The sequence below is a fragment of the Aythya fuligula genome, chromosome 11 (genome assembly GCF_009819795.1).
Source record: "Aythya fuligula isolate bAytFul2 chromosome 11, bAytFul2.pri, whole genome shotgun sequence".
Lineage (NCBI taxonomy): Eukaryota > Metazoa > Chordata > Aves > Anseriformes > Anatidae > Aythya > Aythya fuligula.
In genome coordinates this window covers 3,778,794-3,794,705 of record NC_045569.1, presented here as the reverse complement: position 1 = coordinate 3,794,705, position 15,912 = coordinate 3,778,794, and the positions used below count along the sequence as shown (strand labels likewise).

The following is a 15,912-nucleotide window of genomic DNA, read 5'->3' as shown; positions in this document are numbered from 1 at the left end:
TTCAGCCCAGGAACATCCAGGACTGAAGGAAAGCTTCTTTGCACGGCCCTTGGGGAAGAAGCACTGTGATAGTTATTTCATGTTGCAGAAAGAAGGCCCCACTGACAGCAGTAGAAAAGCTGAGGCTGGAAGGGACCTCTGGAGGTCACCTCGTCCAGCCCCTGCTTGCTCAGAGCAGCTGTCAAACACAATTAGGAACTACAGCCCACTCGCACTGAAGACAACGCTCCCCGCTCCCTTCCAGCATCTTCCCAGCACTAGCAGGGACTTTGGAAATACAATGGGATCCGTACAGACACCTCCAAGAAAGAAGAAGGAGAGCTTAGTTCCTATATTCACAAGGGGCAGGCAAGGACAGGGATGGACACAACAAAAAACAGTAGAAAGTCTTCAATTCACTTCCACCAAGCCATTCCAAAAGACACGTATCTGTGCCTTTTCCCAGCTTCACCTCCAGGCTTCACCTCGTACTATTTGCGACCCTTGCTTTTGTTCTATGTATTCCAGTTCTTGACATTTTCACATTTCCATTGGAACCCGAATTTCAAAGAAATATGGCTTCTACGAAGATAAAATAAGTGCGTAGGTAATATACATATCCAGTACATCCGAAACTGTGCAACCCCAGCCTATAACCTACTTCATTACAAATTTTTATTCCCCCTCTCCCTCTTGGAAGACAAAAAAGGACAAAAACCCCAACCAAACAAAAAAGGCTGAACCAATTAAACGAAAACACCACCAAAAAAAGCATAACCTTTGTCTGCCATTCCCACCATCAAATGAGGCATCTGTTTAAAATTTCGTAATTATTCCTCAGTCTTCCCGAACAAAATAAAAATAGATGTCATTAGTTCATCTTATTGATTTTTCTGCCTGTCTGAACCAATTGAGAAGCAATATTGATTAGGACTGATCCTTTCCTAAGGGCATCTGATAAAGAAAGGAATACAAAATACCACTGAGGATAGCCAAAAAGCTTTGTATTATCAGCACCAGGCTTCTTCTGCCTAACTGCCTGGGGTCCCTGCGCAGAGGCGGATCGCTTCCACACGTCGGCTGCGACGTTCCCCATAGAGAACGCTCTCACCCCGCCGAACCTCATCTGCCAGGCACGGATCCAATTACTACAGAATAATCAATGACTGGTTATTCTGAACACTGCCCAGTCCTGTTTGGATTACGATTATAAACAAACGGGCATCATTCCTAAAAACAAATAAATAAATAAAAAGCCTCTTCAGATTTTATAAGACATTTCCAACTTCAAAATAGACAGGAACTTATTTAAAGCAGCATTTTTCCCTAGGGAATGTGTATTCAATAACCAATCCAAAGAAAAAAATAAAAAAGGCTTTTATTACAATAAACTACGAACACAACAACCCTAATTCTAAAGAGGCTGGAACAGAGAAAAGAGGTAAACATGACTGCTTTACTTTTCAAGTTTATCTCTTGCAGCAAAATAACAACAAACAATTTTGACAGCCTCAGGGGAAATAGCATGACCTGAGTCCAAAAATAAAAGACTTTTTTTTTTTTCTCCAAACAAAAACCACAAGGGCCAATATCTAGACAAATGCTTTGAAGGGGTGCCTTTCCTGAAAAGTATTCTCAGAAAAATGAACTGCAGAGAAGTCAGGAAAAAAACGCTGTAACGGTGAGGTGGTGGAAGAAGAATCCTATCTTCATATGATGGTGGGGCAACATGACTCTGTCTGGGTGTATTTATGCGTCTTAGTCACAGAAATCCAGCATTGCAGCTGCCCTTGCCTGTATGCAAATTTAGCTTCCATTCAAACTAACCAGATACATCAAAATGGTATGGCTGGAGTACAAAAAAGAGCATGCTCCTTGCTCAAGCTATTTTAATTAATTTATTATTATAAATTCATTCTTCCAAAGAAATAAGAAATCAGAATAAGAGAAAGTTTGACTACTTTGGAAGTTGTCTTTTATGTAGCCCAACTCTTCCAACCTCTAGGATCCCAGTGATACAACCTGCTGCCAAAACACCCCTCCGCCTACAATGAACTTGCAGGACACCAGCCAGCACAATTCCAGCACGTTGGTAAGCAGTTCTCTGATTTTCTTGCTTCAACATATAAAAACAAATGTGGGCATCTCCTTATACAACACTCCTTGAAGCTCTCAAATGCTTGGAAAACCCAGATACATGAAAGCAAACTACATGAACGTTTTTAATGAACCCTCTCCATAGGCTTCACTACTGCATGGAAGGCTTTGCCATTTCAAAAAATCTGTCTGTTCTAGGCACTTGGCCCTGTGATTCCCTCAAGCAATCAGCATTTCTGGTAGTCTAAATCTTGCTAACCTTTTTTTTTTTTTTTTTTTAAACGCAAGCACATTAGGAAATAATTAATGTAGCTATAGCCAAGTTATGCACTAGTGCAATCCAACTACAACTGCATGCCTTTACATTATTATTTTCTATCAAAATAATAATATGGTTGAGAATAAAAGCATTGGATTATTCTTTGCAAGCAGATATGACAGGGACTTTGTGTTGGCTTTGTGCTGTAGAAGTGAACGAAGAGTTGCAACTTACAAACAAGCTTAGGTCTTCACACCTCCTCCTTCCCCTGCACCCCCAAAAACCTGCCAACTCGTTAGCATTTTTCCTAGCTTTTGGAACTGGCTTCCTTTTCAACAAGTTTATGGAAGTAGTCCCAGTAGTCAGGCTGCCTCTACTTAAGGGGGGCACACAACCAAGGTACTTACTTAACCCAAGTGTTTAGGTAACAACTGGGGCTTGGCTACATTACTTCATTACAGTAAAAGAACAGAACAGCTCTCATCTCAACCTAATCCCCACATTTCTTGACTACCCTGCAGAAGGCAACTACACCAATTCTGTGAAAGAGAGACACGCTATGACATGCTTGTAGACAAAGTCCCTCAGCATTTCCCAGAATTACACAGAACAGGCAGCAAGTGCACTCCTTGCCTTCCTATACACATCAAATCCTGCACCGGCACAGCAGAAGTTTGATGTTCTATTGCTTTTATTCAGCAAGCCATTTGGGTGAAGACTTAAAGAACATATATGACGTGTCTTAGTATTTTATATGTCTTGTCTTATGGATAAATCTGACAATTTGCATGGACTAGTTTCAAAGAAAGCAGCAAAATGGAGAAGTCAAACTCCACTAAACTTGCAAGGTCCCCCGCTAAGTTGTGCACGTGGTTACTGCAACGTCAAAGGAAAAGCTAGCACGAAAGTAAAACACTGAAATAATTGCTCTGTGAAATACTGGTACGGTACAGAGCTTTGGGCTGCAGAAAGACCATTCATCCAAGTTTCATGTCATCCAGTTTAAGCAATAAATATAACCAAGATACAAAATGTTGAATTGCACTTCACTCAACTCTGCAATCTTTGGCAACTGTAATGAATATGCACTTCAAGATAGAGCTGAACTTGGGAAAAAACTGACATATGATGTAAATTCATTTTAAATTTAAATTCTGGAGATATGTTTGCAATTATCAGCGTGTTACTAAAGAATCTCATCCTGAGAATATCATCAAATAGTAATGTGAAATACAGTGTTACCATTTTGAGAACAAAGGGACCCTGAATGAGTAATCAATAGCAACTGGCAGAAAATGAGGCATTAATTATGATCCTCTCTAGTGTTTTGTCTCAAACAAGGTTTCATTAAATATATTGTGCTAACCTGTACCTCTCCAAGCCATTACCAATAGATTTGATCAGATACATTTTTGGTCTGATTCAGGAGTAGCAACATATCAGAATTAAGAAAAAAATTGTCTGAAGTGTTATATGATACCTTAGGCATTTTTTCTTGATCAATTTGAAGGAAATCAGGGGTTGTAAATAAAACATCCCAGGAGAGGATTCTCTAACAACGTGTCGATAATTGCAAACATATTTCTCATTTTAAAAAAATATTCAGATCTTATAATCTTAATGTAGTCTCTTGAAAATTTAATTATCACCTCCTATACCTAAAGTATCATGCAGGTTTGAGAAGATAATGACAGTCATCCATCAACTGCATCCTGCCAGTGTAATCAGGCTAATCTAGCTCGCTGGAGTAAAAAACAGCTACCTAGGGTACTGAACACCAAAGTGATGCAACATCGTAAACAAAATAACAGAGATTTAGCTTAACTGTCTTCCTAATTAACATTAACTCCGAAAAATATCAAGGTATCAATATATTGCTTGTTGATACATTGCAATAATATATCAATAAAGGTTTTTCTGGATCATCAGGATCTAGATACGCACATTATTCTGTGCATATGCCTAAGCAAAATCTGCTAGCACGGCTAATTCTGTTTGTGTGCATGCAGTGTTACCGGGACTGAGCACGGGGACGGGGAGGGGGAAGAGAATATCATGGGCAGAAGTTATATACGACTCCAACGATGTTCGTTTAGGCAGTGGGAGAGATAAAGATCAAATGCAAAGGGATGGAAACTGTGTGTTTCTTTGGCATCCAAATGGCTTTAAAGCACCCAATTAATACAAGGATGTAGAACGAATACCTTTTTTCCCCTCCTATGTGACAGCGGTTCCCCCGCACTGACACCACATATTGGCAAGACTACAAATTCTGTCTTCCTCTTGTAAAAGCAGCGCCCTGCTGATGTTGGTGTCCAATCCCCGAGGTTACGCTGGCTCAGCTTGTCTTTGCTCATTCCCCGGGGCAAGGTATTTTTGCGTTGCTCACTGAATTCTAGGAAGGCATTACTAAGCATTGTGATTACAGGTCAGGCTCCCCTCCCTTTGCCTTTGAATCTCTTTGCTACATTATGAAAACAGTAATTTGAACAGCTTCCTTACTGTGATTATACAGAAGCAGAAGGTTTGTGGAGAACTGCAAAATGTCAGAAAAGAAGCAGCTGAGGGTTTATTCATCTATTCTTTAATTTTATTTATTTATTTTTTGGTACCAGCCTTCTTGCCTTTTTCTATGATTACAACATACAAGCATGAAAAATCAATATTATAATAAAAGCTTCTATGCTGAATCTTATTTACAGAAGCCAAACTAAAAAGGATACTGTAAAGCTCAAAGTATCCTTGCATCTGCTTCTCCCCCTGCATTTTCAGCAAAATTCTTATAAAAGATTCTATACGATTAGTATAGTTTTGTGTATATGGCGTGGAAGCTGTGTTATCTCCTCTCCCACACAAACAAGAGAAAAACATCTCAGACACCAGAAAGTCAGAAAACGTGTAAAATAGCAATGTCGTTAATACAGCAACCAGATAACTGTTAGGACTTAACATGGAAGACCTGTATGCTTTCACATATGATCAAGCCAAAGTTAATCCCTATTAAGCCAGGGGTTACCAAATGGACGGTCAAACCCTGTGAATATCTATCTTAGGCTACAGGCCCGCTCTCTCCCCAACTCCTGAATGAATGTCGTCCTTCTCCCCCTGCTATTTAGAGTCCCGTGGCATTAGGAGCACTATCACCTTGAAAAGCACTCTGTGACACACCTGAACAGAGATGGATGGCTTAGTTCCACGGAAGTGGAATCAAAATGGCAAATCTGCACATCTTCTTCCCATCCCATCCACTGCCTGCCTCAGGCTCAAGCTCCAGTCTTTGTGAGCCCATCCCAGGCAGTAAATGCCAAGTCACACACTGCTTAAACTATTCTGAACTCCCCTGCCCAGTTGCTTTCAGGGCCTGTGTTCATCTTGAGAGCAGTAATCTGTGAAGCTAAAGAGTTTGAGATGGGACTTGCTCTCTGAAGAAAGAAAAAGTAAATGGGGGCTCAAGAGGTTAGACAGAAAGAATAAACACGGCAAGAAAATCCAAAGGGCACTCCAGCTCATTAAATCGAGGAACGGCTGGGAGAAGACAAGTGAGCTCATCTTTTCCCAATCCTGCAATTATACCATAAACGCATAATTGAGAAGCACCCAACTTTGGCAGTAAGACAAGCTAAAGGCAAATAGCATCTGACAAAAAAATACGTATATGTACTTAACTGGATGCTTCTTTCCTCCTTATGCAGCAACATAGAAAATATTACACATATTGATGTAGAGGATATTAATCACCTCAAACACAATCAAACTATCAAAAATTAAAAGGAAGGAAGAAAATTTGCCGATCATGAATAGTGTGAGAAAGAAAGGCAAACACAAGTAACAGTTTGTCTGCTTTAAAACATTCAAAATGATTCCTCCCTGAACTGTTCCCTTTTTATAAATAGCATCCCCCCCACCTATAACTGATTCCCAACACCTGCTACCCACTTCCTTCGAGGGGATGTCTTCCCTGATTAACTTCAGGTGGTCACCTCTAGCTCTGGAAAAAGAAATTACATTTGTGTCCAGTACATTTTTTAGGTTCTGCCTATGAGGCTCCCTATCTGCTGATATTTTCCCAGTAGCACAAGAAATAATTCAGTTCTAATAAATCATAATCAAGAGAAAATTAATATCACTTGATTTTACTTGAGAAGTAAAATGGAGCAAAATTAAACTCACATTTGGACATCCCACCTGCCCTTAAACATGTATATCCCATCTCATATCCTTTTAAGACAACATCAGCTAGCAGAACCCAGAGCTGCTGCTTCAGTTCACATTGTGTCTGCCTTTCCTTCAGAAGCCACGTTTCTAGGAAACTGATAGTTCAGCTGTAAAAATCTGTTTGGGGGAGACACTTGATATCAAAGGTGTCAGAGAGGAGGAGATTAAAAGGAGAAAATTTACAAAATAAAATCAGTTTGTCAGCTTTAAAGTTATTCTGGTGTTAAAAAAAAAACACAACACTAAGTTTTGTTTTCAATGCTTCCGTACCTCTGTATTACTTGGATTTAAACAGACATTACCGTCTGTAAATGGTTCCTTAAACTATATGAGTTAAGAAAACAAGTAACTAGCACTACTGCTTGTAGTCTTGTAAGATCCCACAAATAGGAAAGGTCCAGCTCATCAAGTACTTCTCTGCCTCTTGGGAAGATCCATCCAAAGCAGCTTCAAACACACTGCCAACACAGCGAGTGGGAAAAGCTTTCTTATGGCTGTTTAATAGACATGTTGATTTAAAAAAAAAAAAAAGTAAAAGCATGTTGTATACACAGCTGATGCAATTCGATAGCTTTCATTAGCACTAAATTCTATTTTTTTTAATTATGAAATGGTAGCCCCTCTGCAGCACCTGTGCTTTCTCATTAGCTTAAAGTGTGCATATTTTCTTATTATAAACACTCGTACTGATACGTATATTCTATACATTTTTTCAATATCTAATAAAAACAACTAGTAACTCATTCTACCAGTAGCTATTCCAAAACAGCAAAAAACAGACGGGATCTGATACACACAATGTGCTTAACATCCTTCAGAGAGGATTATTCATATTCTAGCATCCCTTTTCCTAGAATATTATTTTCCTTTACGTTCTACTGCCTAGGTGTGGTCTAAATATGCCTACTACTCTTATTCCTGAGACAGTTATTTAAATTTCTATTAATTTAAACCCTTTAATTTAGTTCACACACACACATATACATATATATATAAATCTTTTCAATAACACTACAGTACCATAGGAGCAGATGGTGCAGCCTCAACACAGAGTAACCATCTGATTATTTCTCTCAAGGAAGCTGAAGAGGGACGGAAGTGTTACAGACAAGCAATTAAAAAAAAAAAAAAAAGTTTCAGGTTATGAACAGAGTTCCTGCAGAAAGAAATGAAAACTCCTGAAACTCTGTTAGTGAGCATGAGAAGACAGCGCTTGCACATGCAAACTTCAGACGTGCATCAGGTTACCAGGAAGAAACTAAGAAGCTCTCACTAGGAGGATGAAGATCCACCTAACCTATCTGTTCTGCACACTTGTCCATTACTTTTCATCTTCTAACAAGATCACCAGTGTTCAGTATTCCTTAACATATAATGCCAAGGTGAAGCGTGTTAGCGGACTGGTAGAACAGCCCTTGTATTGGAGTAATGAATTGTTAGAAACTTGGCAAACAAAATTCAGAAGCAATTGCAAAGAGCATTCACACTGTTATTTGAGAGCTACACCTGCAGATGGAGGAAGATTTGTTTGGAGACCTTCATACACATGTAAAGAACAGACATTTTAAACTGTGATTTGGCCCAGACACATTTTTCTTCCTTGACTCACACATTTGAAGTAACATCGCAGCCATCAGATACCACTAAAATGCTATTCTATCCCAGTATTCACACTCACTCATTTCTTTCACTCTTGCTCATTCCAAGTTTTGTTCTTGCACAATGCCTATTTCAAATTTCATTCTTCATAAAGTTTATTTTTCCATTTTTGTCAGTAAACCTGATTTTTGACTCACATATTTTGACTCTGAACTTCTGATATGCTTATTTTTGTCTCGTGCTTCCACATGTTCCATACTACTTGATGCTTTACTAAAAAAGTTAAATCATCTGCATTTTACTATATACATGTCTTATAATTACATACTTTACGAATATATTAAAAATACTTCTCAGTTTGTGCTAGTCACAACTTTATTCATTTTCTTTAAGCAGCAAGTTAGCATCTACATCCTTCTAAGGATACTTGCTTGCATATCCCTCACCACTTCATCAGTAACACAAATTGGCTTTTTTGCCTACGCACATTAGGAGGGAGCTCTTATGTTCTCTCCAGACAACTTACATTTCCCATCACAATAACTAGGCAGTGAGTGGCAATGCTGGAAAACTTTCAGTACACCGCTTACTTTCCTAGTCACAATTTACATCACACAGGCTCTCCAGTTTGTGACTTACGCACAACTTTGCTCAATGGTGCTTCTTCCCATTAACTAGATTTTTTATTTTTTTTTTTTATTTTTAAATAATACAACAGCTTACATCATCTATGGATTTAGAATTAAATATTCACATACCAAAGGCAATCACAGGTTATGTGGAACAAACGTGAGAACATCACATTCTCAGGTAGTCTTTTATTCTTTAAGTTTTCTCATTTTTATTGTGGTTGAAATTCCTCTCTACATTAATTTTGCCTCGACAGTAATGTTACTTTCTGGAGTTGCTCAACTTTTGTAACACTTCCTCTTCATGCAAGATAGCTATTGGAATGTCCTGTGAGACACTACTTTGCGCAGCACTATACATGTAGTAATACAATGTTTGTATTATTCTTGTTTGTATTGCTCTTTAGGCATGTATTCTGCTCAAATGGCTTTAAACTCTTTGAATTTGAAGGAGGCAAATTACTTTCTATGCAAATACGAAGTAACATATACTTGCAAACATTACTTTTGCCAAAGTGATCCATTTAATTGTCCAAAAATAGGTTTTAAACGCATTTTTTGGTTTATTTCAAAAGTTATTATAGTGCATTTGATAAGAACCATCAAAATTTTATTTTATTTTTTTTTAATCTTTTTTTTGGTACAAAACTAAAACAACCTTTTTGGTGTGTGAAGGATGTTAAATACGATAAACTTCCAATCATGAAAAACTATATTTGTTCTTTAATACATTGCTAAAACTTGCAGACAAGATGCAAACCTCTTTAAGTCTCATTCAGTTGTGAAGAAAGTTATTCTGAAATAAACACAGAAAGGTCATGAATTTTTGTAAAAACAAAACAACCCCAAAACTGCCAACAGGATGAAGTGCCATTGCTCAGCCCTATACTATATTAAATTCTGTAATGCTTTTTAGCACAAGTGAGTCAGGCATATATAAATTTAGCTCTGAGTGGTATCCAGATGATGAGAATGTTTCTATGTTGAATCATAGCAAAGGTGAAAGATGGATAAGTTTGTTCCAAGTCAACTTGCAATGATACAATAAGCTAACTTCTTCTCCAAGGTACTACTCAAGTAACAGCATATATTTAATTCAATTTATGAAACACAAAACATGCTCTAAAGATGCACAAAGGCTACTCTCTCTCTCAATATTCTGTTGAAGCATTTATTTTGTTCCTGATAAACGAGAAAGTGGGAAGTCCTGAAAAGCAGTCTGAAATAAGTCTTATTATGTTTACTTTAAATATATTCCCATAAGGAACACTAAATATGGTGTTAATGTGCATAAAAAGTTTCTGTCATCCTGCAAAATTCAGGCTAATTTAATAATGCTTGATGTGCCTTACATCATGTTCCAATGATGCAATAATACGCTGCTAAATGAGTCACCTCGCAGCAGCCTCACAGAAACAGCAGAGCTGATGGCTACTGAAGGGAAAATGGTGCAGCAATATTACTGGAAACATTGATGGAACTTTTTTTTATTATTCATGCAAAAACACAGATTCTAAAGTAGCCCTATTTATTACCAATAGACACAAAACTTATAATAATAGTAACAGACAGAAATGAGTTAAAAAGCTATCTGCTACTACTGAATTAAATACGTTTATAATATACACCATAACATAAATACTTCATATACTCTTTACATAGTACTCTATATTTCACATTGCATGAGATATATGGTAGTGTATGTGTATTTCATACGCTATAGAGCAGTACACATTTCATGCAGTATTATGTATATAATTTTACATATATTAAGTGAAATGTATTTAAGGCAAGTATAACCCACAACTCCTTCTAGCAGTCACATAATTTACAGGTTTATTGTCAATTAAGTTTTCTAAGTGAGTTTTATAACATTCAAAGTGTCCCATCATCACATAAAATATACACACTAGTGTAAATTTGTCTACGAAGAAGATATGCTTCAAACAAAAACAGGTGAATGCTGCCTCTTGGGCTCCTAACATCTACCGTATTTAGCATTCAATTTTCTCTCGCATTGGATACTACGTGAACTTGAAATTACCATGAAGGAACTGAAAACGTGTTATTTGCGCATGTTCAAAAATCTATAATGTCTACTTCTTATGCATGATTTTTTAGAATTAAAATAGAACATTAAGGGGAAGTCACAAACAATTTACTCTCTTCAGCCTAGTGATGCCCATCTCCTTACACCTCCACTACAGTCAGTGGCGAGAGGGAGAAATCCATCCGGCACAGAAGACCGGCCACTGCTGGGTTAAAGGAGTCTGTCTGCCAATTGGGCTGGGAACTGCGAGACATCAGGCTCGTGAGGATGGTTTGTTACTGTGATCTTCACAAAAGCTATTAGAAAAGTTAGTCTAACAGTTACACAAGTATTCCCCATTTACATCATTTTCATTTAAAATATTACGCAGATTCTTGGCATCCTTACGGATCAGAGCTGTCAAAGCAAAGTGCAATGACAGCTGGAGAACTTTTGGATGATACTGTAAACACAGTCATGTGTTCAAGATCTAAAGTCTAATCTCATTCCTTTTACATAAGCTACAGTGTTCAGTATTGTAGTTACATAGCAAAGAAAACCCTCTTTATAAAAGAAGCTTTCTGAAAAGTTAATCTATAACCAGTTTAACATTTGTTAAAGGATGCCCTTCGCAAATCTTCAATTATACAGCCAGCAGAAACGGTGGAATTGCATGCAAAAACCACCAACAAGCCTCCAGCCTCCAATTCAAACACAAATATAGATGTTGTGTCAAGTCACATAGCACACATTTCATTCTGGTAGCAAAACACGGCCTTTATATTTCTTCTAAAAGCTGTCAATTCTTGGTGCAAGTACACATTTTTAACCTTCATCTAAACAACGTCTGTGTAAGCCTTAATTCATCATGTTACCCATCCGTTCAACGTGCACATACGCTATGAATCATTAGAAAGAAGCCAAACAGAAGCAGTACTAGTTGGAAAGGTGCAGGATGTAGGGGTGACCTGGCAGAAGGAGAGAGCATGCGGTAAGGTACAAATGAAGGCAAAGAAGAAAGAGAATTCAGAACCTGATGGCAAAGCCCCAGACAAGCACAAGTTATAATGTAGGACGCAGACATACACCATTAACCATTAAACACACTAAATTGCATAAACATAGCTTAAGACAAATAAAACTCCTTACTCTACAGTGTTACTTGCATGAACGGGTCCAGTGTAAAATCCTACCCAGTGATGTTTCTTTTTCACTTGTTTAAAACACCTGATGGAAATGTATTTTGCAAGTATGTACTCCCTGCCTGATAAAATATTTTTCAGTTAGCCATATTCACATCCTCGCTACTGTTATAACAGTAGCACCATTATTTGGCAGCAGAAGTTTCATGAAAACACTTTCTATATACTTGATTTCACACCAAAACTTCTGGAAGTGCCTAAGTTGTTTTGACTTCTAAGCTACACTGAAAATTGATCAAACTTAAGCTCCTACCTCCAAAGTACTGAAACTTTCTTGTTGAGATTATACATGCATACATATATATATGTATAAAACAGAAATCCCAACACTTCCTAGTTAGCAAATGATTTCAAGCAGCCAGGTATGACTGGTAAGATGAAATTAAACTAATTTTAAATTGAATTAAAATTGAATTGAAAGTTAATTCCACCTACATTTCCATGATCCTAAATATAAAACCAAGTGACATTTACCTACAATGACATTTTCCCATATACTAAGAATGTTTAAGAATAAACTGCAGGAGCAGAAATAGTAGGGAGCATATCAAAGTAATAAACAGAAATAAAATTGATGTTAATAGAAACAAATATGTGTAAGATTTTGACTTTGAAATAACTACATGTAAAAAATATATTAAATGGTGCTAAATATAAGCAATTAGGAGATACAAAAGCACTTTCCTCAGTGAGAACCTAAACAACAGAAATTTCACTCGTTACCACAAATCAAAAGAGAATTTTATGCAAAGTTAACATAAATCTGCTTTGCAATACAGAACATGAACTTAATGAAGGAGTAATGTGGAAATGAGTTTGCTTCCAAACTAATGTCAAGTTTAAAACATTACGTTTAAGAATAATACATATGGAGTTATTTGAACAACGCTAATAACATTAATACAATATTTCACTGTCTAGATTGGCAATAATATCAAGTCCCTAACTCAAACTGAAGAGCTACACCACTTTTTGCGACTTCTTGATACTGAAAGCTCACCTATATAGTTGCAAAGGGGTCTTGGTTTGTCACAGCTACAACAGCTGTGAGGATGATCATTCCTTAATAGGGGAAGCTGTGGCAGGACCTGCATTACCACAAGGTGCTGCCCATTCACACTTCCCAAACCATCAGTGGAGAGACTTGAAAACGAAATGGCAAATTCAAATCCTGTTTCATCTTCCAGAAGAATGATGTTATCAAAGACATCGGTTGATGACTCAGAGTCAGAAGAAAGTTTTCTTAATTTAACAACCATATCAAAACCACAAAGTGTTATTACACTGGATAACTTAAGTGTTAAAAATTGAAAGCCCAACAGTTTTCCTTAAAAGATGCACACCAGCTCCGGTAGGAGTAACACAGCTCCCTAGTGGACTATATTCAGTGACTGTGTTTTTTGAGAAACAAAAAGATGAAAAAGTAAGCCATCCAGTCATTTCAGTCAGAAAGACACGGTCTATACTAGCAGCAAAAATGCAAATTGCATATTGGAAAGCCACTTCTTGCTTAGGAGAGCAGTTGCCTGGAAGACACGGGGAAGAGCTGGAAGCAACACAGAAGAAACCACAACTCAGAAGGAGCACTGATCCCTGGTGGACAGTGTGTAAGCTCTATCCCTCCAGAACATTCTGTTCTTATTCCTAGTCCAAGCCCATGACAAACTTCCTCCTGTCTCTTCATAATGTGCTGGAAAACAACCAGACAAGGGTCTAACTTGTCAAGGCAGAACTGATTGTAATCCTCCACTACGTCAAAATAATTTAGGAAGAAAATATTATGTGCATAATTTTATTGCCAACAGCACCCAAATCAGTTAAATTCATGATGACAGTGAAGTCTAAAATACACTTATATTCTCCTTTTCTTGGCAGTCTGGGACAATGAGCCTGGTAGATGTGTCTAAGCTCAACTATTTCGTACTTCAAAGTCTACTGATGCACAGAAATCTGTTCAGGTGAAATTTAAAACCAAAACAAACCAACAATAACCACCAAAAAAAAAGAAAAAAAAAAGGCGGCAAGGCAGAGATTTTCAAACTGCTAATTCTGAACACCGACTTTTGGATGCACTCCCCAAGATACTTGAAAATAATTCTCAGTAGTGACATCTTCCTCGTGATTCCCACGGTTCAAGCACAAAATCTGCTCTCTCACTGCATTGCAGCAAGTATCCTACTTGGAAGCAAGCAGCAGAGCAAATAGCATGGTTTTCTGACTCTTCTCTTGTCTGCTCTCCACAGGTCCGTGCAACTGAAATAGGAACTCTTTCTGTTACTGTTCGGATGTGGAAATGGAAGTGTAAATTGAAGTGTCTAGTCTCTACTATATCAGTAGATTTATCATTCACAAGTGAGAAATATCTCTTTTATTCAGAAAAATAATAGTAGTAATACAAACTGAAATTAAAATGAAACATGAACAATTATTCAAAAATAGTCAATTTAATGACATTCCTCCTCCCTCCCCCCAATAGGTAAAGAAATAAAAGCAATAAATAAATAAATAAATAAATAAACAGCGAGTCTCTCTTATGCAACTGATTTGTTGTCCCTCCTGGCAAAATGGTAGTCTTTGCAGCTTATTCCTCTGTATCCAAAGAGAGCTTACAGATGAGCCTCTGTCAGAGAGACCACCAAAAAAGATAGGCTCCCGTTAGACATTTCTATCAGACAACACATTTAGACGCATCTCCAGAACTCCTCAGATTTACAAATGCATTTATATTAAATTAAGTCTCATTCTTGTATCTATTCCATAACAATGCCTTGTTTCAACAAGGAAGACTGGTTGAATTAATGTCATTAGTGCATTACCGACTTGATTGTGACAAGACACAGTGCCAATTCTTCTCTTTGAGATGAATTATCTCTACCACCACCATGTTCTGACACTATGATGTTAAGAATCAGGAGAGCAACAGCTGTTAAAAACACTGTCACTTCCAAAAATCTCTCATTAAAAACATAGGATTTCACTCTCATGGATACAGAAATAGTTCTACTTTCACAAAGTAAGACAGTCTCCTCTAAGTGTATGCATATACGTACAAGATAATTGGACAACACAGAACCCAGAAAATTCATTCTGCAATTCATGGAACATGTTCTTGCTTACATCTGGTAATCTCAACTTTAATTGAAATTATTCCATTTGCTTTCAATCACCACCATACTTACTTGACAGCCTGGTAATCCCGTATCTCTACCATACAGTGGAAATGGACCTCTATCTGAGGCTTTTCCTATAAAAGAAAGACATGTGAAATTAGAATCTTTTTAAAGTTTATTGTGCATACATAAACTAAGTTCAGTATAAATGTATATTCTAGAAAATCTGCTAGCAGAGTAATGTTACAAAAATTAAGTTACATGAATACAAGTAGGCTTCTAGATCTGTGCTGATCACAAACAGCACCACTGTAGTAGACGACATACTTACCAGATTCCATTTCTTACATAGCCAATCAGTAAGAATGAACTACTGCAATTTTTTTGGTTGTTGCTAAGATACCCCATCACTGTGTTGAAATAATAAGGGCAAAGGCTCAATACAACTTTACTTCCAATATCAATGAGCAAAGGTTGGAACACTTTTAGACATTTCTCCTTCCTTCACAGAACTAACACACAGACAGTACCACCTTAGGTGATTCATAACCTAAGCAATAAAATTTAAAAAATACATAGCCACAAGAAAAAGGAACAAAACCAAATTCAGAATGAAAAACACATGCTAAACTTAAACCATAGTTGAATCATTGAGCTCTCAATACTCACAACCCCTTAAATCTTCAAAAATCTCATCACATGTAAATGAAATTTGTAGCTGCCCTCAGATGTTGCTAGATTATAAAACATTAGTAATATGTTTGCCAATTTGGAAAAACTACTTAGTGCTGTA

The 15,912-nt window shown here is 37.3% G+C and overlaps 1 protein-coding gene across 5 annotated transcripts in view; it reads right to left on the bottom strand.

Annotated features, from left to right (window-relative positions):
• TCF12 (transcription factor 12) overlaps positions 1-15,912 on the bottom strand; it is a 156,755-nt gene that overhangs the window by 51,348 nt on the left and 89,495 nt on the right. For all 5 annotated transcript variants that reach the window (XM_032194529.1, XM_032194527.1, XM_032194530.1 and 2 more), the window contains exon 7: positions 15,189-15,253. In XM_032194529.1, coding sequence (XP_032050420.1) covers positions 15,189-15,253 — 65 coding nt within the window. The remainder of the gene's footprint in view (positions 1-15,188; positions 15,254-15,912) is intronic.